This window comes from Taudactylus pleione, unplaced genomic scaffold, assembly GCF_031769625.1.
Source record: "Taudactylus pleione unplaced genomic scaffold, aTauple2 ptg000906l, whole genome shotgun sequence".
In the NCBI taxonomy this organism is placed as follows: Eukaryota; Metazoa; Chordata; class Amphibia; order Anura; family Myobatrachidae; genus Taudactylus; species Taudactylus pleione.
The window spans coordinates 2,437,493-2,458,393 of record NW_028285307.1 but is presented as its reverse complement, the minus strand read 5'-3'; the positions used below and the strand labels follow the sequence as shown (position 1 = coordinate 2,458,393).

At 48.1% G+C, this 20,901-nt stretch overlaps 1 protein-coding gene across 2 annotated transcripts in view; it reads right to left on the bottom strand.

Moving 5' to 3' along the window:
* Nucleotides 1-12,986, bottom strand: part of APLP1 (amyloid beta precursor like protein 1) — a 93,986-nt gene extending 81,000 nt beyond the window's left edge. For both annotated transcript variants that reach the window (XM_088459369.1, XM_088459370.1), the window contains exon 1: nucleotides 12,656-12,986. In XM_088459369.1, coding sequence (XP_088315495.1) covers nucleotides 12,656-12,706 — 51 coding nt within the window. In that variant the 5' untranslated portion in view covers nucleotides 12,707-12,986. The remainder of the gene's footprint in view (nucleotides 1-12,655) is intronic.
* Nucleotides 12,987-20,901: the final 7,915 nt, after the last annotated feature.

Below are 20,901 nucleotides of genomic sequence, written 5' to 3'. Positions count from 1 at the left end.
CAGAAGACAATGGCCCTGATTCAGAGCCGGACGCTCTGACCAGAGCGCTCGCTCTGAATCAGGGCCCACCTCCATGAATATGGAGCGTCCTCCTGGACGCTCGTATAGCTGTGGGTCACCACCCACAGCATATACGAGCGTGCAGGATGATGGTCGCGATGGTCTTGACCATCGCGACCATCGAAACTGCGAGCAATAGCCTGCGGTTGAGGTTTTCAACCGCAAGGCCAGGAGTGATTTTGGCTCTATCAGAGCCAAAATCACTCCCACTGACATCACTAGTGATGTCAGTGGGGCCGGCTTCTGACGGTAGGCGTTCCCATGGGAACGGCTCCGTCTGGCAGGCACGCCCACCAAAGGGGGCGTGCTGTCAGTCAACATCGACAGCACGCCCCCTTTGATGAGACACTACGAGTGAAGGAAAGTCCTTCGCTCGTCGCGTCTCACGCATGCGCACAACGGAGCTCCCTCCGTCGTGCGCATGCGCAGTGCAGACCATCGACCCACTTGCGAGCGGACAGCCGCTCGCGAGTGGGTCTGAATGAGGGCCAATGCCCCATATTCTGGGACGCTTCCTGATGCCCCCCCTACAAATGGCTGCAGCCTGACAATCGGTTGTACGCAATCCATCGGGTTTCCATACAAACAGGTTACGAAGTGCATAACATTACGGTACAAACAAGCGAGCTCATTAACAAGGAATTCTGCATGTACAGTCATGGGGGGGGGGTTATTCATCATTCAGTTAGAGACCCGGAAATCTCGCTCACATTGGAGGACCGGTGATATATATTGTGTAGGTAACACAGGAGACTTATCCGAGAGGCCCGAAGCTGAATGTAAAGAGATGCGAGTTGCGAGGACTGATCTATTCCGATCCCTCCGCCCCCTACGGCCTTCTCTGTGCGCATATGTAACCTGAAACCCGCCAGTGTAAAGTTTTGCTGCTACTAATTAGCAGTGACAGCAGGAATAAAAGAGCTGAAGGGCCTAGATGCTTACCAGGGCCTGGGATCAACTGCCGCAGCTCGCAGCAAGTCAGATACTTGGGGCCACCGCTATTAATAACGAATTGGCCCCATAATAACCACAAAGACAGCGCTGGCGGAAACCTGTGCCCTAGTTGATGGGTGCAGCGGGCAGGTTCTGGCCTAGTGTAAGAATGGGGGGAGGTTATGGCAAAAGAGGGCAAAGGAAGCGTGTTGGAAATGTGCTGAGGCATATATGGTGGTTTAGGAGGAGACTATGGGCTTAATTCAGAGCCGGACGCTATTTGCGCTCGCTCGGTCAGAAAATAGGGGTGGCTATTCAAATGAACCGTTCGCTCTTTGCGGTCTGTTCACGCCTCTAGGTCTGAACGAGCGAACAAAACATGCGGTCGTTTTTTGAAAAACTGCGCCCCCTGGCCGCTCGCACCATACGTCATGTCCGCTATTTATTAGATTCATCGAGTACATCGAACAGCGTATGAACTGCTCGCTATTCTTGTGGTTGGTTTTTGCTACCACAATCTTGCGAGCAGTTCTGGCTATAAAATAACCCAGTGACGTGGTCAGTGACGCTGCTGTATTAATTATGCACATCCCTAAAACGCCCGTTTTGACCTTTAGGCACGCCTGCGTTCGGATCTCCACTCCCCGTTTTCAAGCACCTTCCCCTGTTACCACCCACATACGCCTCCTCCTGTCACTCAAAATAGCAGGGATTCGCTATTTAGCGAGCACACGATTTTTGGCCGCACTGATTGGTTCGCGCATGCGTATTACGATCCGTACGCATGCGCAGTTGTGCAAACATCGCTCGGAACGAACGAGCGGCCGCTTATGAGCGGCTCTGAATCAGGCCTTATATACATACACTGAACGCTGATAATTCACAATGGTGGTAAATCGGTGGGATTGGCCAGATTATCGCTCAGCGTATGCCCAGCCTTACTGAGGACCTGGGGTTGGGTGAGCAGACTTTATAGCGTGTTCCTGATAATAAAAGGCAGTGTTAGTGCCCTTAGCACAGGTAATCCAGAGTGCAACATATGTACGCACCTAGCCTTCCCCCAGAGAGAGCAGCTTCACTGCGCAAGATGGCGGCATGTGCGAAGGAGTAGAAGGAGGCCTGGAATGGTGTGAGGGATGGAAGACGTGCACCTGTGTTTTATTGGTATTGCAAATATCAGGTTGCAGCATGCAGAGCGAGGTTAATGACATTAGATAAATGGTGGACAGTTTAGGAGTGATTTTTGCGGTGTGCAATGAAGCGCAGTTTTCTAAGCGCACCTTGCTCGCCGTACAGCAAAGCTTCTAACGCACACAATTGGTAAAAATTTTCTTTGTATTATTCGAATCATTTTCTTAATCAAAACTCTGGAGTAATAAGTGTATGGTGTGTGAGGCGCTGCCTCCCCTGTCTACCTATTCCACATATCCCTGATCAAAACACACCACATTTCCAGCACTATATACTGCTGCCCCTTTGTATAATGCCCACATGTATCCCCGGGCTCATATATGTATCTGTATATCTGGCTCTGATACTACCCAGTGCCTCCCCAGCCATTCACCTCACCGCACGTCACTGCCAGTGCCTCCCCAGCCATTCACCTCACCGCACGGCACTGCCAGTGCCTCCACAGCCGTTCACCTCACCGCACGTCACTGCCAGTGCCTCCACAGCCATTCACCTCATCGTAAGTCACTGCCAGTGCCTCCCCAGCCGTTCACCTCACCGCACGTCACTGCTAGTGCCTCCCCAGCCGTTCACCTCACCGTATGTCACTGCCAGTGCCTCCCCAGACATTCACCTCACCACACGGCACTGATAAAGTCTGTCCCAAAGCCCCTTCAGATTTCCCCGTCTTACCTTACACCTAGACGCACTATTAGTTAGTGGAGAGTAAGGGGTAAATTTACTAAAGTGAGAGTTTTTAGAAGTGAGTTTTAAAAGTGATGTTGCCCCTAGCAACCAATCAGATTCTACTTAACATTTAACTAGCATCTTCTAGAAGATAATAGCTAGAATCTGATTGGTTGCTATGGGCAACATCTCAACTTCTAAAAACTCTCACTTTACTAAATTTACCGCTAAGTGTCAGCTTTGATCTCAGTGCTAAAATAAGGCCTATACGTGACCTGCACATTATGTATACAGACTGCAGAGTGCTTATTTAGTAATGGTTGCCCCAAACAAAAGAAGTACTTCAGAAACGACAGGTTTGTCCACACAATGACAAGTATCAGCAAATATTATACAAGTCTACGAGCGATTCACCAGCTGCGCGCACTTGTGGGGAAACCAGTGCTGTACTCTCACTGCCTAATGTTTAGTATATGACCCTCAGCTGATACCTATACCTGTATATATCGCTTTCCATGACCCTCAGCTGATGCCTATACCTGTATATATCGCTTTCCATAACTCTCAGCTGATGCCTGTACCTGTATATATCGCTTTCCATGACCCTCAGCTGATGCCTATACCTTTATATCGCTTTCCATGACCCTCAGCTGATGCCTATACCTGTATATATATCGCTTTCCATGACCCTCAGCTGATATCTATACCTGTATATATCGCTTTCCATGACCCTCAGCTGATGCCGATACCTGTATATAACGCTTTCCATGACCCTCAGCTGATGCCTATACCTGTATATATCGCTTTCCATAACTCTCAGCTGATGCCTGTACCTGTATATAACGCTTTCCATGACCCTCAGCTGATACCTATACCTGTATATCGCTTTCCATGACCCTCAGCTGATGCCTATACCTGTATATATCGCTTTCCATGACCCTCAGCTGATGCCTATACCTGTATATATCGCTTTCCATGACCCTCAGCTGATGCCTATACCTGTATATATCGCTTTCCATGACCCTCAGCTGATGCCTATACCTGTATATAACGCTTTCCATGACCCTCAGCTGATGCCTATACCTGTATATAACGCTTTCCATGACCCTCAGCTGATGCCTATACCTGTATATGTCGCTTTCCATGACCCTCAGCTGATGCCTATACCTGTATATATCGCTTTCCATGACCCTCAGCTGATGCCTATACCTGTATATATCGCTTTCCATGACCCTCAGCTGATGCCTATACCTGTATATATCGCTTTCCATGACCCTCAGCTGATGCCTATACCTGTATATAACGCTTTCCATGACCCTCAGCTGATGCCTATACCTGTATATATCGCTTTCCATAACTCTCAGCTGATGCCTGTACCTGTATATAACGCTTTCCATGACCCTCAGCTGATACCTATACCTGTATATATCGCTTTCCATGACCCTCAGCTGATGCCTATACCTTTATATCGCTTTCCATGACCCTCAGCTGATGCCTATACCTGTATATATCGCTTTCCATGACCCTCAGCTGATGCCTATACCTTTATATCGCTTTCCATGACCCTCAGCTGATGCCTATACCTGTATATATATCGCTTTCCATGACCCTCAGCTGATGCCTATACCTGTATATAACGCTTTCCATGACCCTCAGCTGATGCCTATACCTGTATATATCGCTTTCCATGACCCTCAGCTGATGCCTATACCTGTATATATCGCTTTCCATAACTCTCAGCTGATGCCTGTACCTGTATATAACGCTTTCCATGACCCTCAGCTGATACCTATACCTGTATATATCGCTTTCCATGACCCTCAGCTGATGCCTATACCTGTATATATCGCTTTCCATGACCCTCAGCTGATGCCTATACCTTTATATCGCTTTCCATGACCCTCAGCTGATGCCTATACCTGTATATATATCGCTTTCCATGACCCTCAGCTGATACCTATACCTGTATATATCGCTTTCCATGACCCTCAGCTGATGCCGATACCTGTATATAACGCTTTCCATGACCCTCAGCTGATGCCTATACCTGTATATATCGCTTTCCATAACTCTCAGCTGATGCCTGTACCTGTATATAACGCTTTCCATGACCCTCAGCTGATACCTATACCTGTATATCGCTTTCCATGACCCTCAGCTGATGCCTATACCTGTATATATCGCTTTCCATGACCCTCAGCTGATGCCTATACCTGTATATATCGCTTTCCATGACCCTCAGCTGATGCCTATACCTGTATATATCGCTTTCCATGACCCTCAGCTGATGCCTATACCTGTATATATCGCTTTCCATGACCCTCAGCTGATGCCTATACCTTTATATCGCTTTCCATGACCCTCAGCTGATGCCTATACCTGTATATATATCGCTTTCCATGACCCTCAGCTGATGCCTATACCTGTATATAACGCTTTCCATGACCCTCAGCTGATGCCTATACCTGTATATATCGCTTTCCATGACCCTCAGCTGATGCCTATACCTGTATATATCGCTTTCCATGACCCTCAGCTGATGCCTATACCTGTATATATCGCTTTCCATGACCCTCAGCTGATGCCTATACCTGTATATATCGCTTTCGATGAACCTCAGCTGATACCTATACCTGTATATATCGCTTTCCATGACCCTCAGCTGATACCTATACCTGTATATATCGCTTTCCATGACCCTCAGCTGATGCCTATACCTGTATATATCGCTTTCCATGACCCTCAGCTGATGCCTATACCTGTATATAACGCTTTCCATGACCCTCAGCTGATGCCTATACCTGTATATATCGCTTTCCATAACTCTCAGCTGATGCCTGTACCTGTATATAACGCTTTCCATGACCCTCAGCTGATACCTATACCTGTATATCGCTTTCCATGACCCTCAGCTGATGCCTATACCTGTATATATCGCTTTCCATGACCCTCAGCTGATGCCTATACCTGTATATATCGCTTTCCATGACCCTCAGCTGATGCCTATACCTGTATATATCGCTTTCCATGACCCTCAGCTGATGCCTATACCTTTATATCGCTTTCCATGACCCTCAGCTGATGCCTATACCTGTATATATCGCTTTCCATGACCCTCAGCTGATGCCTATACCTTTATATCGCTTTCCATGACCCTCAGCTGATGCCTATACCTGTATATATATCGCTTTCCATGACCCTCAGCTGATGCCTATACCTGTATATAACGCTTTCCATGACCCTCAGCTGATGCCTATACCTGTATATATCGCTTTCCATGACCCTCAGCTGATGCCTATACCTATATATATCGCTTTCCATAACTCTCAGCTGATGCCTGTACCTGTATATAACGCTTTCCATGACCCTCAGCTGATACCTATACCTGTATATCGCTTTCCATGACCCTCAGCTGATGCCTATACCTGTATATATCGCTTTCCATGACCCTCAGCTGATGCCTATACCTGTATATATCGCTTTCCATGACCCTCAGCTGATGCCTATACCTGTATATATCGCTTTCCATGACCCTCAGCTGATGCCTATACCTGTATATATCGCTTTCCATGACCCTCAGCTGATGCCTATACCTGTATATAACGCTTTCCATGACCCTCAGCTGATGCCTATACCTGTATATATCGCTTTCCATGACCCTCAGCTGATGCCTAAACCTGTATATATCGCTTTCCATGACCCTCAGCTGATGCCTATACCTGTATATAACGCTTTCCATGACCCTCAGCTGATGCCTATACCTGTATATATCGCTTTCCATGACCCTCAGCTGATGCCTATACCTGTATATATATCGCTTTCCATGACCCTCAGCTGATGCCTATACCTGTATATATATCGCTTTCCATGACCCTCAGCTGATGCCTATACCTGTATATAACGCTTTCCATGACCCTCAGCTGATGCCTATACCTGTATATATCGCTTTCCATGACCCTCAGCTGATGCCTATACCTGTATATATCGCTTTCCATGACCCTCAGCTGATGCCTATACCTGTATATATCGCTTTCCATGAACCTCAGCTGATACCTATACCTGTATATATCGCTTTCCATGACCCTCAGCTGATACCTATACCTGTATATATCGCTTTCCATGACCCTCAGCTGATGCCTATACCTGTATATATCGCTTTCCATGACCCTCAGCTGATGCCTATACCTGTATATAACGCTTTCCATGACCCTCAGCTGATGCCTATACCTGTATATATCGCTTTCCATAACTCTCAGCTGATGCCTATACCTGCATATATCGCTTTCCATGACCCTCAGCTGATGCCTATACCTGTATATAACGCTTTCCATGACCCTCAGCTGATGCCTATACCTGTATATAACGCTTTCCATGACCCTCAGCTGATGCCTATACCTGCATATATCGCTTTCCATGACCCTCAGCTGATGCCGATACCTGCATATATCGCTTTCCATGACCCTCAGCTGATGCCGATACCTGTATATATCGCTTTCCATGACCCTCAGCTGATGCCTATACCTGTATATATCGCTTTCCATGACCCTCAGCTGATGCCTATACCTGCATATATCGCTTTCCATGACCCTCAGCTGATGCCTATACCTGTATATAACGCTTTCCATGACCCTCAGCTGATGCCTATACCTGTATATAACGCTTTCCATGACCCTCAGCTGATTCCTATACCTGTATATATCGCTTTCCATGACCCTCAGCTGATGCCTATACCTGTATATATCGCTTTCCATGACCCTCAGCTGATGCCTATACCTGTATATATCGCTTTCCATGACCCTCAGCTGATACCTATACCTGTATATATCGCTTTCCATGACCCTCAGCTGATGCCTATACCTGTATATATATATATCGCTTTCCATGACCCTCAGCTGATGCCTATACCTGTATATATCGCTTTCCATGACCCTCAGCTGATGCCTATACCTGTATATATATATATATCAATTTCCATGACCCTCAGCTGATGCCTATACCTGTATATATCGCTTTCCATGACCCTCAGCTGATGCCTATACCTGTATATATCGCTTTCCATGACCCTCAGCTGATGCCTATACCTGTATATAACGCTTTCCATGACCCTCAGCTGATACCTATACCTGTATATATCGCTTTCCATGACCCTCAGCTGATGCCTATACCTGTATATCGCTTTCCATGACCCTCAGCTGATGCCTATACCTGTATATATCGCTTTCCATGACCCTCAGCTGATGCCTATACCTGTATATATCGCTTTCCATGACCCTCAGCTGATACCTATACCTGTATATATATCGCTTTCCATGACCCTCAGCTGATGCCTATACCTGTATATAAATCTTTCCATGACCCTCAGCTGATGCCTATACCTGTATATATCGCTTTCCATGACCTCAGCTGATGCCTATACCTGTATATAACGCTTTCCATGACCCTCAGCTGATACCTATACCTGTATATATCGCTTTCCATGACCTCAGCTGATACCTATACCTGTATATATCGCTTTCCATGACCCTCAGCTGATGCCTATACCTGTATATATGGCTTTCCATGACCCTCAGCTGATACCTATACCTGTATATATCGCTTTCCATGACCCTCAGCTGATACCTATACCTGTATATATCTCTTTCCATGACCCTCAGCTGATGCCTATACCTGTATATATAGCTTTCCATGACCCTCAGCTGATGCCTATACCTGTATATATCGCTTTCCATGACCCTCAGCTGATGCCTATACCTGTATATATCGCTTTCCATGACCCTCAGCTGATGCCTATACCTGTATATATCGCTTTCCATGACCCTCAGCTGATGCCTATACCTGTATATATCGCTTTCCATGACCCTCAGCTGATGCCTATACCTGTATATATCGCTTTCCATGACCCTCAGCTGATGCCTATACCTGTATATATCGCTTTCCATGACCCTCAGCTGATGCCTATACCTGTATATATATATATCGCTTTCCATGACCCTCAGCTGATGCCGATACCTGTATATAACGCTTTCCATGACCCTCAGCTGATGCCGATACCTGTATATATCGCTTTCCATGACCCTCAGCTGATGCCTATACCTGTATATAACGCTTTCCATGACCCTCAGCTGATGCCTATACCTGTATATATATATATCTATCGCTTTCCATGACCCTCAGCTGATGCCGATACCTGTATATAACGCTTTCCATGACCCTCAGCTGATGCCGATACCTGTATATATCGCTTTCCATGACCCTCAGCTGATGCCTATACCTGTATATAACGCTTTCCATGACCCTCAGCTGATGCCTATACCTGTATATATCGCTTTCCATGACACTCAGCTGATGCCTATACCTGTATATATCGCTTTCCATGACCCTCAGCTTATGCCGATACCTGTATATATCGCTTTCCATGACCCTCAGCTGATGCCTATACCTGTATATATCGCTTTCCATGACCCTCAGCTGATGCCGATACCTGTATATAACGCTTTCCATGACCCTCAGCTGATGCCTATACCTGTATATATCGCTTTCCATGACCCTCAGCTGATGCCTATACCTGTATATATCGCTTTCCATGACCTCAGCTGATACCTATACCTGTATATAACGCTTTCCATGACCCTCAGCTGATGCCTATACCTGTATATATCGCTTTCCATGACCCTCAGCTGATGCCTATACCTGTATATATCGCTTTCCATGACCTCAGCTGATGCCTATACCTGTATGTAACGGTTTCCATGACCTCAGCTGATGCCTATACCTGTATGTAACGCTTTCCATGACCCTCAGCTGATGCCTATACCTGTATATATCGCTTTCCATGACCCTCAGCTGATGCCTATACCTGTATATAACGCTTTCCATGACCCTCAGCTGATGCCTATACCTGTATATATCGCTTTCCATGACCCTCAGCTGATACCTATACCTGTATATATCGCTTTCCATGACCCTCAGCTGATGCCTATACCTGTATATATCGCTTTCCATGACCCTCAGCTGATGCCTATACCTGTATATATCGCTTTCCATGACCCTCAGCTGATGCCTATACCTGTATATATCGCTTTCCATGACCCTCAGCTGATGCCTATACCTGTATATATCGCTTTCCATGACCCTCAGCTGATGCCTATACCTGTATATAACGCTTTCCATGACCCTCAGCTGATGCCTATACCTGTATATATCGCTTTACATGACCCTCAGCTGATGCCTATACCTGTATATATCGCATTCCATGACCCTCAGCTGATGCCTATACCTGTATATATCGCTTTCCATGACCCTCAGCTGATACCTATACCTGTATATATCGCTTTCCATGACCCTCAGCTGATGCCTATACCTGTATATATCGCTTTCCATGACCCTCAGCTGATGCCTATACCTGTATATATCAATTTCCATGACCCTCAGCTGATGCCTATACCTGTATATATCAATTTCCATGACCCTCAGCTGATACCTATACCTGTATATATCGCTTTCCATGACCCTCAGCTGATGCCTATACCTGTATATATCGCTTTCCATGACCCTCAGCTGATGCCTATACCTGTATATAACGCTTTCCATGACCCTCAGCTGATGCCTATACCTGTATATATCACTTTCCATGACCCTCAGCTGATGCCTATACCTGTATATATCAATTTCCATGACCCTCAGCTGATGCCTATACCTGTATATATCAATTTCCATGACCCTCAGCTGATACCTATACCTGTATATATCGCTTTCCATGACCCTCAGCTGATGCCTATACCTGTATATATCACTTTCCATGACCCTCAGCTGATGCCTATACCTGTATATATCAATTTCCATGACCCTCAGCTGATGCCTATACCTGTATATATCAATTTCCATGACCCTCAGCTGATACCTATACCTGTATATATCGCTTTCCATGACCCTCAGCTGATGCCTATACCTGTATATAACGCTTTCCATGACCCTCAGCTGATGCCTATACCTGTATATATCGCTTTCCATGACCCTCAGCTGATGCCTATACCTGTATATATCGCTTTCCATGACCCTCAGCTGATGCCTATACCTGTATATATCGCTTTCCATGACCCTCAGCTGATGCCTATACCTGTATATATCGCTTTCCATGACCCTCAGCTGATGCCTATACCTGTATATAACGCTTTCCATGACCCTCAGCTGATACCTATACCTGTATATATCGCTTTCCATGACCCTCAGCTGATGCCTATACCTGTATATATCGCTTTCCATGACCCTCAGCTGATGCCTATACCTGTATATATCGCTTTCCATGACCCTCAGCTGATGCCTATACCTGTATATAACGCTTTCCATGACCCTCAGCTGATGCCTATACCTGTATATAACGCTTTCCATGACCCTCAGCTGATGCCTATACCTGTATATATCGCTTTCCATGACCCTCAGCTGATGCCTATACCTGTATATAACGCTTTCCATGACCCTCAGCTGATGCCTATACCTGTATATAATGCTTTCCTGTCCTCCAGAAAACAATTGTGATCTATGTAATGACAGTCTCTGTGCTACGCACCAGACCAGCCATTGTGGATGGGGCCGATCGCTCCTCACATGGGCACTAGTTACAATACACTCTTGTTCTTTTGTTAAAAGGGGTCTGTCTGTGTTTGCAGGGAGGCGGGCAGTGCCAGGGGGAGACAAGAGGACGGTTACTGTAATCTGGCCGCTACGATCACAATACGCAGCCACCTGTTTCTCCCCCTACTGAGACCGCAGCTCATTCAGTCGCATCTTTTTCATGTTTTTTTTCCCCGTAAACACGTCCCAGAAAGCGCGCTAACCTTTTTTTGCGCCTCTGAGACCGACACGCCACGCCGCTCAGTAAGATATATGCAGATATTTCATGTTTTTTGTTACTGCACTTGCAAATCAAATAGATTGCAAGAACACGTGACAAGCCAGCTCTCCTCTTTGCGCTGAGACTCGTGACTTCTACTGTCGGCTGTAACTAGGTATAGGGCTGTGTGAGTAAACATACAAAGCACAGACATCATGTAGCTGAGCCCCAGCATGAAATCTGATTTATACACGACAATGCCAGAGGCTTCCAACCTTTCATTACCTAACCAGAGAGAACGCTGCCCCCTCCCGGCCCCCCCGCCCCCTGAGCACTGCTCACTCCCAACATTATCTGCTGCTCCATTACAGACCCATCACACGATTAGTAATTCCATTAATCTCTATCCTGGCATCAGGCACCAGCTGCTATTCCAACACAGACTGAACCACACTGCGCCAACCTCTGCTGCCCAGGCACCTACCCCCGGCTCCTGCTGGGCTCCAGCTCTTCCCATTGTACAATTAGTGATAATTACCCCCTTAAACTTATCTCTTGGTGCATCCTGAGCACCCCCACCTCTTTCCCTAAATCATGCCCTGTGCCCACTCCCCTCATTCTCATCACCTGTCACAAACCATGTCAGCGCAGAGCACAACACACCTACACAGCTCTGCTGCTGCTTCTACTAGATCCCAACCGTGTTCTGCCCACAGTGTCATCTCCTTCCACAGGGCACCATCCCTAACAGTGGTGCCCATCCTAGACCGCAGCCCGGTCCTCCATCAATACCTAGTGGTAGCTTTTCAGGGGCCTGCCATGCAATGGGGCCCAGGGTCCTCCACAATGTCAGAGACCATGGCAGGGTGACCTGTGCATTGGCGGTGACTTTAGTGCTGCAAAAATACATGAACTCCACCCAGCCCAGCTGTGCACTGCAGCCGTGTGCCCCCCACCCTCGCCCTCGCCCCTCACCTGCACGCTCAGTAGCAGAACACAGCTCGCAAGGAGCAGGGTGTGTTCCATTATCTCAGATGCGCCCGTCCTGCCCTCTCCTCTGGTCCAGCTGCCTAGGTGGTGATGCCGGCTGTCTCCCTCCGGTCCGGGGGGAAGGTCTCAGTTGCGCAGATGCTGCACGCTCTATGCGGTCGTCCCTCGTCTCAGGCTCACGGATGCATCTATCTCTCAGTGTGCATGTCAGGCAAATATTGAGTCTCTCTATCTGACTGTCTGATGATGAAGCCTCGTTCCTGCTATACAAAGACGTGCCCCATCCCCCCTCCTCATCTGTCTCTCTCTCTCTCTCTCTCTCTCTCTCTCTCCTCCCATCCCTCTCTCACTTCCTCCTCCTTCCCTCTCTCCACCCTTTCTCCTCCCAGGGAGAATTCAATCCACAGAAGCAAAAAAAAGGAAAAATACATGAAAAATTCAGTGAGAATGCAGAATGACAGGAGGCAGGAGGCACATTCATTCCCCGGGAACAGCAAAGCCAAGGAACAAAAACAGGGATCATAAAAATAGTCCAGAATGAAATGAGGTCGTCTCTGCTGATCAATAATCCCATAAACACAGATCACTGAGTCCCATAAACACAGATCACTTCTACAGACCCCCAGGGGTCATGTATATCCGACGATTCTCAGGGGACCCCCACCCCAGCAATCTGCGGGGTACGCCGGTGAATAAAGGAGAAAGACCATTTATTTTCTGTGCTAACACGGTGTGAATTGCAGTTGGAGATGAGATAACTATGTATGATATTTTATAGGAGGTCATAGGGCCTGATTCTGAGCCGGACGCTATTTGCGCTCGCTCGTTCAGAAAGTAGGGGTGGCTATTCAAATGAACCGTTCGCTCTTTGCAGTCTGTTCACGTCTCTATGTCTGAACGAGCGAACAAAACTTGCAGTCGTTTTTTGAAAAAATACGCCCCCTGGCCGCTCGCATCCTACGTCATGTCCGCTATTTATTAGATTAATCGAGTACATCGACCAGCGTATGAACTGCTCGCTATTCTTGTGGTTGGTTTTTCCTACAGCTATCTTGCGAGCAGTTCTGGCTATAAAATAACCCAGTGACGTGGTCGCTGACGCTGCTGTATTAATTATGCACACCCATAAAACGCCCGTTTTGACCTTTTGGCACGCCTGCGATCGGATCTCCACTCCCCGTTTTCAAGCACCTTCCCCTGTTACCACCCACATACGCCTCCTCCTGTCACTCAAAATAGCAGGGATTCGCTATTTAGCGAACAAACGATTTTCGGCCGCACTGACTGGTTCGCGCAATCGTATTACGATCCGTACGCATGCGCAGTTGGGCAAACATTGCTCGGAGCGAACGAGCGGCCGCTTACGAGTGGCTCTGAATTAGGCCCATATATCCATGTGCAATACCCACCCCCCCTCACCTGGCGACAGGTATGTCATTTTTGAAGCGCAACTGAATTTGCTGTTGCTATATATAAGTAAGCGATAATACCGTGCACGGTGCACCGGGCTACTGTACTAAAACAAAGGGGTACATGTATATATCAAGCTGCGTTACTTCTTTCATCATTCTCAAACCCCCCCCCACCTAAAAAAAGATAAATTAGTTTTTCTTGTTTCTCAAGAGAAGGAATGGAATCGTGGTTTTCTCCAGCAATGCCTGACTGTACAAAAACACGTTACATTCCGGGGCTCGGACCTGGACGCAAACGCCATCCTCAGATGGCGTTGCCCAGTAGAAGTCGCTTCTATTCGCGTCTCCCTCCCAGCACCCCTGCAACATGCGCAGAAGGATGCCAGAGGGGCTTCTGGGTCATAGACCCGGAAATCCCTCACTCGCAAAGGACAGATCTTACTCCTGAGAGAGTCGTCCTTTGTGTTTGTCTTCATGCATATACTGGCGTAATGAACAGCGGCATGCATGCGATGAGCGGAGGGATTCATCGCGTGCAAATTTCCCTATGTGATATAGAGGAACACAGCGCCTAATTCATCGTTGTACGCTAATGCTCCATGGCTCCCGCAGCTGTGACCATCGGACACAGATCAGGCAAACATCGTCTATTGTCACGGTCGCCGTATATGAGATACCGGAGCCGTAACTGCCGTACGGGACCGTGGACACAGGATGTGACACGCCCCAAAACGGTCGAGACGCGCATGCGTTTTTAGCTGAGACTCCCTGTTGCCACTCCCAAAAGCTCTCTGTCTGTCAGTCACACTGCGATTAAAGTGCGACTATGGTAACGTACATCAGCGCATGCGCAGCGGCAACAAAAATTGCGAAAACTTCGACATTGTACCTCTCCAGTAACTTTCATACATGGCGGTGCTAATACATCCTGCCTCATCGCTGCGATCTGCGACCATGCAGGGTGTCTCTCAGCGCTGAGAAAAGGGCGAAGTTAATACATCGCCCCAAAAATACGATAGGCAGAGAGGCTATGAGGTGCGGCCTCATACACAACAAGAGGCCCTGTCGCCTCCTGAGATGTACCACTGTCATCCTCGTTACATTACACGGGAGATGTCTGCGGAGAAACCCGGGCAAATCTCCTCGCTGGCGCGGCAGGGGTTAACCCCTTTATATATATATATTATATATATATATAAATTTTGCCCTTTTTATATATATATATATATATATATATATATATATATATATATATAGGGCAAAATTTACACACGTAAATAGTTTCCTTACAGTCTGACGCATTTTGTACTCCGAAAGCGCGTGATCAAAAAGACGTGCTTACGTGTGCACATTGCGCTCAGTGCCAAAACTGCCGCCTTTCTGTGTCAGGCGCGCACATGTGTACAGTTACACCCTAAGGCATTGCGTCGCTGATGGTAGTGTATGCGACAGCAGATTTACATTCAGTACTTGCGTAAATTCTAAAAATATAATGTATTGTCTTACAGTCACAGTAGAAGAATATTGACTTGACAGTGGGCCTAATTCAGACCCGGACGCTATTTGCAGCCGCTCGCTGGCTAAAAGGGGCCGGCTATTTAAATCATGCGCTCGCACTGCGTCGCGTAAAGCCGCCCACTAAGTAATAGCGAGCGGCCGCACTATGCGCTCGCACCTGTATAAAGATGCCCCTTTGCCACTCGCAACACACGTCATCTCCGGCAGTTGTAGGATTAATCGGGAACATCGAGAGCCATCGGAGCTGCTCGCAGCGCTTGTGGTAGCCTTTTCCCACCACAACATTGCGAGCAGTTCTGGCTAAAATACAACCCAGCCACGTGTGTAATGACGCAACTTTGCTAATTATGCACACCCATTAAATGCTGTTCTGACGGTCGGGCACGCCTGCGTTCGCACATCCACACCCCCGTTTACAAGCACTTTCCCCTGTTACCACCCACAAACGGCGCTATCTGTCACTCAAAATAGCGGCCCGACTGCGGGCTACGGGCGAGCACTTTACCATCGCAATGACTGGTTCGTGCATGCGCATTTGCGAATCATACGCATGCGCAGATTGCGAAAAATCGCTCAATGCGAGTGAGCGCAGCATAGCGTCCGGGTCTGAATCAGGCCCAGTGTTATTAATGGTAATTGCGAAAGTTGTATTTACAATATAAAATGTAACTAAATGCGAGCACCCGCATATCCGCTGTAATAATGACAGGGACTCTCCTTTCCTGATGTAGCCCAAATAGAAAATGGCAGATAAATAATTTGAGTAGACATCTACAACTCCACTCAGTACCTGTCCTTATCCACCAGAGGCAGCCTCCAGAGTCCAGCCTCTGACGCATGGGGAGGCTGCTATGGCTTGTTTCTCAAGAGTACGGTTGCTTGGAGCCAGGGTCCCTGTGGGCAGAGCTCGGAGGTGCCTGAGAAACGCACGGTGGGACTAGAACCTGCCCCTGTCACACAGAGTAAGGCGGAGGAGCACAGTACATTCATTCATGTATTTATAGGACATTAGGGCCTGATTCAGAGCCGCTCGCTCTGAATCAGGGCCAGGCTTTTTCTCTTTGGAGCGGCCTCTCGGCCGCTCGCATAGCTGTGGGTGACCACCCACAGCTATAGCGAGCGGCCATGATGATGGTTGCGATGGTCTAGACAATCGTGATCATCGGGCTTGCGTCGAGACCCTTGTGGTAGGGTCTCGTTCAACGCAAGCCCCAGAGAGCTTTCGGCTCTAACAGAGCCGGAAGCTCTCCACTGACATCACTTGTGATGTCAGTGGGGCCGCCCCCAAACGGCAGGTGATCTCATGGGAACACCTCCGTTTGGGCAGCCACCCCCTGGCCTGCCCACCAAAGGGGGTGAGCTGTCACTCAACATCGACAGCTCGCCCCCTTTGGTGCGAGACCCGGAGTGACGGATTGCCCGTCGCTAGCCGGGTTTCTCGCATGCGCACGATGGAGCCGGCTCCGTTGTGCGCATGTGCTGTGGGCCACCATCGCCCCTGGTTGCGAGCGCTCAGCGCTTGCGACCAGGTCTGAATCAGGCCCTTAGTACTTTACATTTTTCATTATTTTTTTATTTTTATTTTAAGAGGTCTGAGTGTGACCCTTTTGGGGTAGTTGAAGATCCACTTCCCTGATGGAAGCTTTAGGCAGACAGGGTCCCACCTGAGCCTTGCCCTCTATGTCTCCGGGGGATGGGGATATATTGGGGCCCTTCCTGTACTGTCACAGCGTTGGAGAACGCACATCTGGGTTTTACAAAAAAATGTTTCTTTGAACCGGCCTTTCTGCGCCCACAACAGTAAGGCTGGGTACACACTGGAGCGACGGGCATCCGTTCCGACATCAGAACGAATGCCCGTGAACAGTGATTGTGCGTCCACGCTGGACGACTTTAATGAACGACGGAACAATCACTGTTACGTCATTCATTAACAATGCACTGGGCGCTAGCAATATCGCTCGGCTTGATGTGCAGCACATCAAACATGGCGACCACTGCTAGCGACTGCAGGAGCACCCAATCACGCGTACACACTGAGTGATGTAGGCGATATGTCGTTACGAAGCAGCATATCGGCCCAACATCGCTCCAGTGTGTACTCGGGCCCAGCTTAAGTAACATCTCTGGCGATGCGTCTGTATCTAATTGTGATGCACTTATGTGAAGACATCAGCCAATGCCTGGCCCTGTTCTTTCCAGGCAGAAGTGGACGCAAATCTATGATATTCAAAAGTCTGGCTATGAACTCATTGCAGACGTCTTATTATTCTGTAAATTCGCAATAAAATTTGACGTACATCCAACTGAACATGAGACCCTTGATAGATAAGCCCACGTTCCTACCCCAACATGTAGCGATAGAACATTATACTGCGCTGGGCGGGGAAGTCATGCACAGACTATCTCTCCCTGCGCTGCCTGCGTAGCCGTCTTTCAGCAGTGCCTGCTACTAGTATGTAATCAGGTGTCCCCTGCGGAGGGCGGCTCTGTATTTTCCACACCTGGTGAAAGGTAAGGTAACCGGGATTTGTCCATTAGATGGGCGTGTTCCTTAAGACTTATCTAGAAGGGGTTTCCGTCCTTGATTCAACTCTTCAGCTTCCCTCTGTGCTTTTCAGCGCTGAATTTATATCAGTCAGAATAATTTTATTCCCACCAGAGACATGACACAAAGTTGGTCTCTGTACGTAACTGTGGGCTCGATTCAGACCCGCTCGCTAGATGCGTACGCTCGTTCCCAGCGTATGCAGATTCGGCACACACCCAACAAGGCAGGCGATAGCACGGCAAGGCATAAGTACACCCACTATGTCTTGGCGATGCCCCACCAGCCTGTCTGAAGATGCCCACTTGCGCACGTCATCTCCAGGGAAGTGTGTGAAACCATCGGTACATCGGGTGCCATCGGAAGCGAACGCAGCGATTGAGGTTGACTATACCCTACTGCAAGCACTGCGATCACTTCAGTGTAAAATTCAACCAGGTGACGTGTACAATGACGCTGCCTGTTAATTATGCACGCCTCTGGAATGGCGTTAAGGCGCTCAGGCACACCTGCGTTCGCACCTCCACTCCCCCGTTTCTAGTGGCCAGCCCCTATCACCTCCCACAAACGGCCTCTCCTGTCACTCACTCTGCTGAGCTGTCTATGCCCAGCGAGCGAACGCTTCCCGATCTTTGGCACTGGTTCGCGCACGTGCACTGCGATGCGTATGCAGGCGCAGAATGCGAAAATTGGCAAGCTATGAGCGAACGCTTCTTAGCGACCGGGTCTGAATCAGGCCCTGTGTCCAATGCTTAGAGCCCGGCAGAGCCGAGCCATAGATGTCACTTTAAAAACCCCTCCCACTCCCTCCGGCAGTAGAAGACCCCCCCATGTCATTCTTCCATGTCTATCAGCTGCTGAGAATTGCAAACACTGCTGACCCAGAATTCTAAGCAATGTACCAGTAATAGGTAACACATCTCTCTAGTTACTGTATGATCTATTCCAGTATTGACACAGGACAGAACCAAATTGCTATAAAATCCTCATACTTTTATATTGTAAAAAAAATGGCTTCAGCAAATGCACTCATAATGCTGGCTTCTGATACCTGGCAGAGATACTTCACATTTTCCAGGTTTTAAAGCTCATATGATGAGCAGCATGGTGGCACAGTGGTTGGTATTATTGGAAATGGTGTGTGTGTGTGTGTGATTGCAGAGTTACATAGGCACACACCAGCGCATGACACTGTGAACAGCCCAGTTACTTAACCAGTGGTGTTGGTTTATTGATAGATATAGCAGGTACAGCTGTACTCACTGTTACATGCTGATGCTGATGATGGAGCAGGTGCACAACTTGGTATTTGAAGGCCCCATAGCAATAGTTTGTAAGGGCCCCATGTACCACCCAATGGTGAAAAATGTATATAACATCTTCCCTGGAGATGACGTGCACAAGTGGGCATCTTCAGACAGGCTGGTGGGGCGTCGCCAAGACATAGTGGGTGTACTTATGCCTTGCCGTGCTATCGCCTGCCTTGTTGGGTGTGTGCCGAATCTGCATACGCTGGGAACGAGCGTACGCATCTAGCGAGCGGGTCTGAATCGAGCCCACAGTTATGTACAGAGACCAACTTTGTGTCATGTCTCTGGTGGGAATAAAATTATTCTGACTGATATAAATTCAGCGCTGAAAAGCACAGAGGGAAGCTGAAGAGTTGAATCAAGGACGGAAACCCCTTCTAGATAAGTCTTAAGGAACACGCCCATCTAATGGACAAATCCCGGTTACCTTACCTTTCACCAGGTGTGGAAAATACAGAGCCGCCCTCCGCAGGGGACACCTGATTACATACTAGTAGCAGGCACTGCTGAAAGACGGCTACGCAGGCAGCGCAGGGAGAGATAGTCTGTGCATGACTTCCCCGCCCAGCGCAGTATAATGTTCTATCGCTACATGTTGGGGTAGGAACGTGGGCTTATCTATCAAGGGTCTCATGTTCAGTTGGATGTACGTCAAATTTTATTGCGAATTTACAGAATAATAAGACGTCTGCAATGAGTTCGTAGCCAGACTTTTGAATATCATAGATTTGCTTCCACTTCTGCCTGGAAAGAACAGGGCCAGGCATTGGCTGATGTCTTCACATAAGTGCATCACAATTAGATACAGACGCATCGCCAGAGATGTTACTTAAGCTGGGCCCGAGTACACACTGGAGCGATGTTGGGCCGATATGCTGCTTCGTAACGACATATCGCCTACATCACTCAGTGTGTACGCGTGATTGGGTGCTCCTGCAGTCGCTAGCAGTGGTCGCCATGTTTGATGTGCTGCACATCAAGCCGAGCGATATTGCTAGCGCCCAGTGCATTGTTAATGAATGACGTAACAGTGATTGTTCCGTCGTTCATTAAAGTCGTCCAGCGTGGACGCACAATCACTGTTCACGGGCATTCGTTCTGATGTCGGAACGGATGCCCGTCGCTCCAGTGTGTACCCAGCCTTACTGTTGTGGGCGCAGAAAGGCCGGTTCAAAGAAAATGGGCCCCCCTCAGCTCTGGGCCCCATAGCAGCTGCACCCCTTTCCATGAATTAAGCGGAGGTCGAGTGAAGTGGGGTTATATACAGCACACCAGCTGGTAAGTGTATACTGCTTGCAGGTAGTGGTGCAGGATGCTGGAACAGATTCAAATCAGGTAATTAACCAGGTTCACATATCCAAATGTTTTTGTTTCTTTTTTGCAATGTGCCAGGACATGGAGTGTAGCTCCGCCCCTGACATCCACAAAGCCCCGCCCCTGGGT